This window comes from Protobothrops mucrosquamatus, unplaced genomic scaffold, assembly GCF_001527695.2.
Source record: "Protobothrops mucrosquamatus isolate PMUCROS unplaced genomic scaffold, P.Mucros_1.0 scaffold_169, whole genome shotgun sequence".
Lineage (NCBI taxonomy): Eukaryota > Metazoa > Chordata > Lepidosauria > Squamata > Viperidae > Protobothrops > Protobothrops mucrosquamatus.
Window position 1 is genome coordinate 89,475 of NW_015386245.1, and position 12,656 is coordinate 102,130.

At 36.1% G+C, this 12,656-nt stretch overlaps 1 protein-coding gene across 1 annotated transcript in view; it reads left to right on the forward strand.

Moving 5' to 3' along the window:
- LTBP1 (latent transforming growth factor beta binding protein 1) overlaps window positions 1-12,656 on the forward strand; it is a 128,380-nt gene that overhangs the window by 14,870 nt on the left and 100,854 nt on the right. The window contains exons 2-3 of the mRNA XM_015822022.1: window positions 8,348-8,572; window positions 9,945-10,228. Coding sequence (XP_015677508.1) covers window positions 8,348-8,572; window positions 9,945-10,228 — 509 coding nt within the window. The remainder of the gene's footprint in view (window positions 1-8,347; window positions 8,573-9,944; window positions 10,229-12,656) is intronic.

Below are 12,656 nucleotides of genomic sequence, written 5' to 3' on the forward strand. Positions count from 1 at the left end.
AAAATCTGCATCGCTGATAATTAAAATTCCTCTTAGTCATGGGTGGCTGTTTCTTACTAATACTTGACTTACAGTAATGATGACTTACCACATGGCATTCTACCTCAATGATGAACAGCCAGTTATGTGGGTGGCGTCATGAAAGTCTTTGAGGATTACATTCAGGTGCCACATTGAATTTGTTTGGGGAATAAATGAGAGGAAAGCATACCACAGAGCTGCCTGCTGACTCTTATCATCACATATTAGCCTTGAATCAGAATACTTAGCTAGAACTGACTCTGTATTCTTGGGTCACATGATCCTTACTTCATTGAGATAATAGCGGCTTCTGGCATATGCAGAAGCTGCTGCTGATAGACCAATTGATTGATGTGGGGATTTATGCATCTTGGTACATGCTTAAATACACAGATGACAGACACACTGATCCTACATGCTTAGATACACAGATGGCAGACAGGGGGTCAACTAACTGTCCACCAGAAGGCAAGACAAGAAACAATGGATGGAAACTAATCAGGGAGAGAAGCAATCTGGAATTAAGAAGAAACTTCCTAACAGTGAGAACAATTAACCAGTGGAACAGCTTGCCTTCAGAAGTTGTGGGTGCTTCATCACTGGAGGTTTTTAAGAAAAGACTGGGCAGCCATTTGCCTGAAATGGTATAGGGTCTCCAGTTTGAGCAGGGGGTTGGACTTTTCTGATTGATGGACAACTGGGTAGGCTAATAATTATTTCAATTGATTAAAAATGAGAATACATGAGAACATAAGACAAACAGTATTCAGTGCAATGGAGGATTAGGGATACTAAATTAGAAACATGTTGTCTCCTTTAAAACAATAAATTGACACAATAGGAATTCTAATCATGCTCAGTGGCTACAAACTGAGTTAACAGTAGACTTTCTATTAGGGCAATACTTTGGCTCTTTAAGAAATTAATTATCTACTGCCATAAATCTATATGCAATTCTTGCTTTGGAAGTTTAGAAACAATCTTTGGGCAGTGATCTGTGTCTTCTCCCATTCCTTCATCATCTTTTAAAACATGATAATTGTTCCATAGAAAAATGGGAAGAGGAAAATTTTATTACGTAGAGATGTGATGATTGAGGAAAAAGATTTTGTTTCTGAATGTATTTATTATAACATTACCCCAATTCCGAGGTCACTGGACTAGACTTCCAGGCCCAGATTAAAGCCCTATATAGCGTAATATATTGGAATGCATCAGGGACTGTCATACCAAGTAAGATTATAAGAAGTTGTGAAGATGCTGGGAAAGAAGTTGAAGGAATTCTAGACATATAAGATCCAAGATGGGAAGAAGAACTCATGTATAATTTGCCTCATAAATGGCAACTCGGTCTGTCTTGCAAGTAGCATGGGAATTCCACCATGTTTTTTACAAGTGCACTGAATTGCACTTTCAATTAGAATTCTTGTTTCAGCAGAAAATACATGCATTCTTTTTCTGATTTTAATCTGTGACATTAGTGCAGCCATAATATGATCTTGATTTTGATCTTCTTGATCTTCTTGATCTTGATCTTCTCTGTAATACCACCACAGATACTGTTTGGTACCTGAAGATGACAAATTAAATTCAGTTGACTGAAGCAATCATTCAGGAAACAGATACCGTTAAAGGATAGAGACTTATCTTGGGTTTTTTTTAATTAAATTAGGGTTTATATTTTATTGCCAGGTAGAATCATGCTTCTGTAGGATTTTATCCATAAGATGTCAAATAACTTGCCTTTTCAGTCTTGCATGGGTAACTGATGGAAGTCATTGCCAGCCATGTTGTCTGAATATAGAGGTATTGATAGAGAGCTGATGGCCTTTTCTTTGTGAAGAAGTTTTTCCTCTCTCAATTTAATATTTTATTTGAGGGGGATATTCAAATAACTTTCAACAGAAGAGAATATATATAGCACAGGATTGAACTGGGGAGTCTTTGGTGTTCTCTGAGTTTGGTTATTTGCTTGTAGATGTTCAGTGCACTGATGATGTTATCTAGTCGGGTAATGAAACATCTTCAAGCAAAAAAACTTCAAAGAGCACCAAGGGAGATAATAATATAGCTTTATATAACAATTTAATAACAATAATTTTCAGTTTCACAAGACATTTAATATCTGTCTTGGACTCATTTGAGTGAAGTAATAATATAGATTAGTTATTTTTAGGTTATAATTATGCATTAGTTATTGCACTGACTTTACTTCTTTTATTGTATAGTTTCCAGATAAACAATCACTCTGTGCTTTAAAGAATGGGACAAAGTTCCATGCTATTTAAAAATCGGTTTTAGTAAAAGTTCAAGGAACATTCTTTATAGGGATATTTCTCTGGCAAACTTGAAGGATGTTTTACTTCTTTTAATATTTTTATATGCTCTTTCATCTTCATGCCTTTCATACCTCCAATTATATCAGGTACAATATGATTAAAGATTGCAATCCCAATACACCTTCAAGACAGTATAGTGGGAAAAGTTAAGTAGATTCTTGCTAAGCATTTCAGTTTATGAAACAGGTTTTTAAATATAGCCTTTTTTCTGTTTAGGATTTTGTTATCTCAGAAATAGCATTAGCATTACAACTTAGTCTTTTATACCACTCCATAGTAGCATAAAACAATCTGGATCGTCATTTTATTGATCTCGGAAGGATGGAAGGCTGAGTCAACCTCGAGCCCCATCAAGATCGAACCCCAGGCTGTGGACAGAGTTACCCTGCAATACTGCATTCTAACTACTGTATACCAGGGCTCATAAGATAATTTATGGTAGGGATGATGGAGCAAGGAGCAGAACCATAAACAGAGAATCATCAGTTCTCTCTGATGCCTCTTTCTTTCCTCTCTCTATGCTCCTAATTCCTGATAGTTTTTAATTTATGTAGAATAGAACAGAACAGAATAGATCTTGGAGGTCTTCTAGTCAACGCCCCTGCTTAGGCAGAAAACTCTATACCATTTCAGACAAATGGCTGTCCAGTCTCTTCTTAAAAACTTCCAGTGTTGGAGCATTCACAACTTTTGGAGGCAAGCAGTTCCACTGATTAATTGTTCTAACTGTCAGGAAATTTCTCCTTAGTTCTAGGTTGCTTCTCTCCTTGATTAGTTTCCATCCGTTGCTTCTTGTCCTGCCTTCAGGCCCTTTGGAGAATAGCTTGACTCCCTCTTCTTTGTGGCAGTCCCTGAGATATTGGAACACTGCTATCATGTCATCCCACGTCCTTCTCTTCATTAGACTAGACATACCCAATTCCAGCAACTGTTCCTTATATGTTTTAGCATCCAGTCCCCTGATCATCTTTATTACTTAATTAACAGGTCTTAACAGAAGAGAGAACTGATCTCCTGTAGAGTGGCTTTGAACCTAAATATACATTGTAACTAGTCTATCTAGATAATGTTAAGAAGTTCTCGGTGCAAAGAAATAGAAAGGTTACACTATAAAAAGAACTGGGAAGATGAACATGTTTTTTGCTTCTCAGGAAAACAGCTTCAGTGTTATCTTCAGCCCAACCCAATAACACTGCTATTGAGTTATGCTGGTTCAGTCTTTCCGTTATCAGTCATCAAAGCAATGATACTTTTCACCCTTCATCTATGGGACCATCCCCCTCTTTTCCTCGCCATTAGCTGCATTTTTAAAAATGCCTTAATATTCTGATAATATACTAATATAATATACTAATATACTAGTATTTACTAATATACTAATTAAGAGGTTTAGTCTGGCTTGAGGACTGACAACAGGTTCTCTCACACCTGTTGTTTGAGTTTTGAATCTTTTTTTTATTTTTATTTATTTTATTTATTTATTTAATTGAATTTTATTAATTTACTTAAGCTTCTTGCTTCTGATACCATAAAATTGGCAAATGAGCTTTATGCCTATGTTAGATTGCTCATTTTCTTTCTTTGTATTAGCATCAGGTTATGTTGCACATTGATCGGGCATTTTAGACTTAAGAGGTTACAACAGATGTTGTCATTCCATTTTTCCTCTGATCTGCAAGCTGATACCCTTAGTCTGAGCCTGGACTTTCATAGGTCTTCCTCTTTAATTTGGATAGGATGACACTGTTCATGAAGTATCACTATCTGCTCATTTGTCCAGCTAATCCTTAGCAGGATTTTTGAATTTCCCTATAGCATTCCCCTTGGCTCATCTCCACAGTCATCATATGTTGTAAGTTGTTATAAGCAGTTCCTCTGGGCTGAGATGAAAAATCCCTCCATCAAGGGCACGGATACTTTTTCTTCATACCCCAGGGCGATCTCTGGGTCTATCTTGCAGAACGTAGCCACCTGGTTCACTCCATCAACATTTGTGAAATACTTTGCATGCAAAGAACAGATGGTCTTTGGTAAAGCAAAGTTCTTCGCTGCTTATTTTTCCTTATTTTCTATTTTCCAGGTATGTAGGTTAACAATCATCATATAAAATACTGGTTAAAAACTATGAGAAAAAAAAGTAGGGTTTGTTTTTTTTAAAAAAACACAACTGAAAACAATGTACTTTAAGGGTTATTTGTACTGATACCCTCAGTTTTGTTCCCATTTTTATGGGCTATAAATTCAAGAGTTCATTTCAGTAACTTTGGCGATAATGCAAAAAATATAAAAAAAAAGTGCTGTTTAATATGGCACTGAAATCAGATAATTGTTGCGGGATGCAAATTGGTTCTCTAATAGGATCACCAACCTGCTCTGTCCCCCACTGATTACATCACTGATCACTGACCATATAATCAGTCACATAGAAGACTAACCATTTTGGCCATCCTCTTTGCTTTGTACTTGGACAGAGATTTAAGCAAGAGTTTACTCTGAATGTTACAGCCTATCTCTTATTGAATCTGCACTTAGCCAGTTGAGGACTCTATTTCAGGTACCGTAGTTTAATCCCTCCTGGTGAGGAGTGGCCAAGTCAACCTTTGCAGGATGGTTGTAAGGACTATTCTAGTAACTCAGATTCTTGGAGTNTTTCAGCGGGCAGGACTGGCCTAGGGGTATTTTAAATTGGTTTTAGCCAAATTTTAGTAGAAGCGGCCGATTTAAATATTTATTTTTAATGATTTTTTAAAACTTTGTATTGTACTGTATTAAACTGTTTTTAAACTGGCTGTAAGCCGCCCTGAGTCCTACGGGAGAAGGGCGGGGTATAAATATAATAAAATGAAATGAAAATGAAAATGATGCCTCTTTCTTTCCTTTCTCTATGCTCCTAATTCCTGATAGTTTTTAATTTATGTAGAACAGAACAGAACAGAATAGATCTTGGAGGTCTTCTAGTCAACCCCCTGCTTAGGCAGGAAACCCTATACCATTTCAGACAAATGGCTGTCCAGTCTCTTCTTAAAAACTTCCAGTGTTGGAGCATCACAGCTTCTGGAGGCAGGTTGTTCCACTGGTTAATTGTTCTAACTGTCAGGAAGTTTCTCCTTCGTTCTAGGTTGCTTCTCTCTTTGATTAGTTTCTATCTGTTGCTTCTTGTCCTGCCTTCAGGGGCTTTGGAGAATAGCTTGACTCCCTCTTCTTTGTGGCAGCCCCTAAGACAGTGGTGGCGAACCTATGGCACGCGTGCCAGAGGTGGCACTCAGAGCCCTCTCTGTTGGCACGTGCACCAGCACCAGCAGTAGCAGGTCTATTAGGCTGCCACTGCTGCCCGGAGCAGGAGCCCCGCCCAGCACAAAGGAGACAAAGCGGCTGACTAGCAAGCTCAAGTAGAGGTGGTAGAGCAGAGGTCACCAACCAATGTCAGTTGGTGGACTGGAAGAAAAGGGAGGCTTTGAAAAGTGGCTTTGAACCTAAATATATATTGTAACTAGTCTATCTAGATAATGTTAAGAAGTTCTCGGTGCAAAGAAATAGAAAGGTTACACTATAAAAAGAACTGGGAAGATGAACATGTTTTTTGCTTCTCAGGAAAACAGCTTCAGTGTTATCTTCAGCCCAGCCCAATAACACTGCTATTGAGTTATGCTGGTTCAGTCTTTCCGTTATCAGTCATCAAAGCAATGACACTTTTCACCCTTCATCTATGGGACCATCCCCCTCTTTTCCTCGCCATTAGCTGCATTTTTAAAAATGCCTTAATATTCTGATAATATACTAATATAATATACTAATATACTAGTATTTACTAATATACTAATTAAGAGGTTTAGTCTGGCTTGAGGACTGACAACAGGTTCTCTCACACCTGTTGTTTGAGTTTTGAATCTTTTTTTATTAATTTACTTAAGCTTCTTGCTTCTGATACCATAAAATTGGCAAATGAGCTTTATGCCTATGTTAGATTGCTCATTTTCTTTCTTTGTATTAGCATCAGGTTATGTTGCACATTGATCGGGCATTTTAGACTTAAGAGGTTACAACAGATGTTGTCATTCCAGTTTTCCTCTGATCTGCAAGCTGATACCCTTAGTCTGAGCCTTGACTTTCATAGGTCTTCCTCTTTAATTTGGATAGGATGACACTGTTCATGAAGTATCACTATCTGCTCATTTGTCCAGCTAATCCTTAGCAGGATTTTTGAATTTCCCTATAGCATTCCCCTTGGCTCATCTCCACAGTCATCATATGTTGTAAGTTGTTATAAGGAGTTCCTCTGGGCTGAGATGAAAAATCCCTCCATCAAGGGCACGGATACTTTTTCTTCATACCCCAGGGCGATCTCTGGGTCTATCTTGCAGAACGTAGCCATCTGGTCCACTCCATCAACATTTGTGAAATACTTTGCATGCAAAGAACAGATGGTCTTTGGTAAAGCAAAGTTCTTCGCTGCTTATTTTTCCTTATTTTCTATTTTCCAGGTATGTAGGTTAACAATCATCATATAAAATACTGGTTAAAAACTATGAGAAAAAAAAGTAGGTTGTTTTTTTTTAAAAAAACTGAAAACAATGTACTTTAAAGGTTATTTGTACTGATACCCTCAGTTTTGTTCCCATTTTTATGGGCTATAAATTCAAGAGTTCATTTCAGTAACTTTGGCGATAATGCAAAAAATATAAAAAAAAAAGTGCTGTTTAATATGGCACTGAAATCAGATAATTGTTGCGGGATGCAAATTGGTTCTCTAATAGGATCACCAACCTGCTCTGTCCCCCACTGATTACATTTTATTTATTTTTTTATTTATTTATTTATTAAATTTATATACCGCCCTATCTCCCTTACGGGACTCAGGGTGGTGAACAGGCGATACTGATCACTGACCATATAATCAGTCACATAGAAGACTAACCATTTTGGCCATCTTCTTTGCTTTGTACTTGGACAGAGATTTAAGCAAGAGTTTACTCTGAATGTTACAGCCTATCTCTTATTGAATCTGCACTTAGCCAGTTGAGGACTCTATTTCAGGTACCGTAGTTTAATCCCTCCTGGTGAGGAGTGGCCAAGTCAACCTTTGCAGGATGGTTGTAAGGACTATTCTAGTAACTCAGATTCTTGGAGTTGGATCCTGGCTTTCTAGCTCTTGTGAAGTTGACTGATGCATTGCCTTGCTGTGTTATCTGGGGAGAGTCATCTTTCTAATAACAGCACTTTAAGCATTTAACTGTTTGTAATGTTCAAAATTATACTTTATTTACATCTGTCTGCTTGCCATCTTGAATTGGCAAGATATAAGATGCTCATAGCTAATTCTTTTTATAAATTGGAGAATCCCAATGTGATTCCCATTACATTATTGACAATTTGGGGAAGATTCAGTTGGTTAATTATGATAGCAATAGCACTTAAACTTATATACTGCTCCATAGTGCTTTACAGCAATCTCTGGGCGGTTTACAATGTCAGCACATGGCTTCCAGCATTCTGGGTCCTCATTTTACAGAAGGATAGAAGGCTGAGTCAACCTAGAGCTCCATCTAGATCAACCTCCAGGCTGTGAGCAGAGTTTGCCTGCATTACTGCATTACTAGCAGAGCTTCTTTGAGAAGAAGCCTAATTATAATGATCTCATTTCAGTTTTCTTGCCTATATCACAGATATGCCTCAGTAAACCTTAGTCTTGCATTGCATCGTGCCATTGTATTCCAATGTGATATTGCATAATTATCATTGGGTTGAACCTAAGCTTGGGTTACAATTAGAACCAATTGGAAATGTCCCATTAATTTCAACAGGTTTACTTTGCATCTGAATAAAAAATAAACAAAGTAAAAATAAATAAAAATAATAAAAACCTGTAGCAATAATGAAGGTCATAGGACGTCTTCCATTATAAAAAATAATTCAGTTGGTGATGATATTAACAGTGCCTTTGAAAAAAAATTAATGCTAGTCTCTCTGGGATTTTTTTCCCCCTTCAGTTATTTGCCACCTTCCTTGCATGAACGGTGGGCAGTGCAGCTCAAGAGACAAGTGCCAATGTCCTCCTAATTACACTGGTAAACTTTGTCAGATCCCTGTGCAGAGTGGAAGTCCTTCGCAACTTTATCATAATTCTCAACAAGTAAGCAAAACTGTGGGATCTCATGTCATCCATTCCACGCATACCTTACCACTGACTGTGCCTGGGCAGCAAGGAGCCAAAGGTAAATGTTTTTTTTTTTAATATCTCTTCTCTCTGGCTAGATTTCTCTGTTGGCTGCAGTGAGACTTTGTAATTTAACCTGCCAAGCTATCAGAGACTTTGGTAACATCTCCCCACATAGCTGCGATCTGGCATTCAAATCTACTGGAATGACAGAATGTTCTTTCTTGCATTCATTGCATTCTTGCATTTACAGTCATTAATTGTGAAAAAAAAATGTTAATGAAAATGAATTGAAAAGGATTTTTATCTTCTTTGTGAAGCTGAGAAAGCATGATTTTCAAATGAAAATGACCTATCTTTCAATGCTTGGTGGGTGTTCCTTACCATTTTCATATCTGCGTTGTCAGACAACAGTTTAGAAGTGTGTGTCATTAATTTCTGAGCTTGTGGTTTTCATGCATACAGTTTGTATCTCCTCTGTTCATTTTAATTTAATGGAAATCATTTGTTCAACCTTTTCACTTGGACATTACAATTAATCAAACCCTGTAACTTCATCAATATATTCCAAAGTCACATGCTGTATCTACTTTTCACATTAGATTTCAAGATATGGAAATACTGGCCTTTTTTTGACAGATTTCTTTTATTTATTACTTATTTATTTATATTTCATATTTCTAAATCGCCCACCTTCTTCAAAGAGGGGCTTTTAAATAGTTCTCCTATAAAATGTCAATCTGTTCTTAAATTCCTTAAAATGTCTGAGAAACATTTTTTTGGAACATTTTTTCTCAGATGTTGCAAACATTTAATTCCACACTTAAAGTTGAATCACTAGTTCATACCTTTGCTAAATGTTAAAAAATTGTATACGCAAGAAAATCTTGAGTATTTCAAAAATAATTTGATGACCAGCTTTTAAGATATTTTTTTCTCCAATGTAATTCAGTGTCATCTATGTTAAATTGTATTTTGACCCAGAATTTAATAATCATATTCACAGGTCATCTTATGCCAAAAAAGGGTCTTAATCTACAATTCCCAATCATTTTGAACATCTTTTCTTCTCTCACTGTCTACGTGGCTCGCACATTATCTAAGCTAAGGCTTATGTCTAAGTGTACCCTAACCAATATTTATACAAGAATAAAATTGGATTTAAAATTGACTAATGATCCTTGTACATTTGTGTGCACTTAATCATAATTCTGGATTCTAAATCATGAGGAACCTCTCCTGAGGGAAGAGAAAGTTTGCATATGTATGTGTGCTTTTAACATTTTGCCCTGTACTTTTTATAATCCAGCAGTCTTTGCAAACTTTAAGGTCTTTAAACTGCTGCTATGAAAATCAATACATAATTTCCAGACTGAGCAATGTCTTCTCTTGTTTGGAGATTTCTAATGCTTGGTTTCTTACTTTTGCAGTAAAAATCCCTCCTAACTTTGTAAATATCCATGTTAAACATCCACCTGAAGCTTCAGTGCAATTTCATCAAGTTTCAAGGATTGACAGCACATCAGCAGGGCAAAAACCAAAACCAAAGCCCCCCACCTCAGGACATTCCCAGAGTCCTTATCAAAACCTACCATTTCAGAAGACCCAGAAAATTCATTCAACCTTCATTCACCAGCAGCCTATCAGTCATAGTTTTCCTGTTTCTGCTAAAGCACAACTTGGACGATGTTTCCAGGAGACAGTTGGGACCCAGGTAATTTTTTTTTTTTTAAAAATGCCTTTAAAAGTAACTATGCATTTCTCGTAAACAAAAAACTTGTTTTGTTATCTGTAGTAGACATTGTGCTATAAAAATGACTTTACAAATCTGTTAAGAGTTAAAATTTAGGGCAAAAATAATGTTTTTGCTATATGGGAACTGCATTTTGCATCATCTTGATGGTTTTCTTCCCCTAAAATTCAAGACATAATATAGGACAGCTATCAAAAGTTTGTGTTTTAAATGAAAATAAGGAGTTCCTAAATAACCTCCACATATTTATCTTCCAATGTTGGTGTATATTTTAAAAAACTACAATTCTTCACATTTGCCTACAAATGCCATAAATCTAAATACATTTTTGATTAAAAATAAAATTAAATAAATAAAAACAGCTTCCTAATTAAGTTATTAATTTGTATGTTAGCAATGTAGTTGATTAGTTCAAATTAGTAATATTTGTTTGAACAATTTGTTGAAATGCATTCAGATTTTATGTGTGTTTGAGTAGTATATAAAACATCTCTTTGGAGATGGAACTTTAACTCAAGATTTGGTCTTTTTCTTCAAATATAGACTTTTCCTTCTCCATTCAAAGCCTAGACATTGAAAGTAGATTTGCATACCAACTTTTAATCCGTAGATTTCATTCTAGATAGAACATTCATGAATACTATTACTATTTTTGAACTTTGGTAACCAAATAACATTTTTTTAGTTCTTAGTTATCAATGGGGTATCTTGAAAGTTATATTTTGTGATTTATATGATCTCATTACTAACAGATTTGTGAACCACTTTAAATCACATAGACCATCATTTTAAGCTGAAATTTATTATAATGCTCAAGATACTAAACCTTAAACATTGCAGCTGGAGATTGTAAACCAAAGAAATAACTGATCAGAAATGAGGATTTATTCAAAAGAGAGAAGGAGAAAGGGAGATGTTTGAACTGGGAAACAGCCTAAGATTTACTGGAAAGTCCCAGACTAATCTCTGCCATAATTCTACAGTCCAGTTGCCATTTTCATGATTATGGAATAAGTTTGGCACAAAATAAGGACACAATATTGGCTCCATGAAAATACAAAAAAAAAGTGGCAAAGAATAAAGAGGCTACAATAGGGAAAACTAGGAGAGATTATGAAGATGGAGAAAAAGAACTGATTTTGATTTTTTTTTTTTTGTATTATTATTTCCAGGTTACCTAAACCTGAGTGTTCAATACCATCTTCTTTATTTGAGAATTAATTTTGTGTGTTTAATTTTTACATTTTACCTTGGTTATTAATGAACTTCATTGTAGCCTACATAGATAAATGTTAAAATGCCAATAATACAATGTCACTTTCATGTTAAAAAAACACCAGAGAATTTGGGAAAACCTTCCTCCAGCCTACGCACATGCAATTGATCCAGAAGAGATTAGACAACCATTTGTCTGAGATGATAAAGAGCCTCCTGCTTGAGCTAGACTAGAAGACCTCCAAGGTCTCTTCCAATCTGTTATTCTGTTAATACTTTATCACAATTAATATTAAAAATGGAGTTAGTTTTGCATGCAGCAATCTCTCTCTCTCTCTCTCTCCCTCCCTCCCTCCTTCCCTCCCTCCCTCCCTCCCTCCCTCCCCTCTCTCTATATATTTGTGTGTGTGTGTGTGTGTGTGTGTGTGTGTGGCTTGATACTAATAGTAATTACAGGTAGTCCTCAACTTACAATAGTTCATTTAGTGAATGTTCAAAATTACAACAGCACTGAAAAAGTAAATTATGACCGTTTTTCACAGTTACAACATTTCCAGCATCCCCATGATCATGCTTAGCAACTGGTTCATATTTATGTCTGTTGCTGTGTCCCAAGGTCATGTGATCTCCATTTTGCGACCTTCTGATAAGCAAAGACAATGGGGAAGCCAGATTCACTTAACAACCGGGTTACTAACTTATCAACTGCAGCGATTCACTTAACAACTGAGGCAAGAAAAGTCGTAAAAAGGGGCAAAATTCACTTAACAAACATCTCACTTAACAACAGAAATTTGGGGCTCAGTTGTGGTTATAAGTCGAGGACTACCTGTGTTTAATTTGGAATTAAAGATACATTAATTCAAAGTAATTTAACTTCTCTGGGCTAACAGTTTTTTGAAGTAATATGGCAGACATATCCCTTAAAGATGAAGTAGTCTGCACCCTTATTCTAAAGGCACTCATATCTAAAAAAATGCTTTGTTTATTATATACTAAGTTTGCAAAATAATAGTGATGGATGTGAAATCTTAACTGCATAAGGTTGCGTAAAAGTTAAACCCTGAGTGATGTATTCAAATACTGTCGTAGAGAGTGGGGTTGTTCCAAGACATTTTGTTGCTGAAGCAGAGCATCTGCTGAGAATAACTAGAGCCAGTCAGGTTGTTTTGGA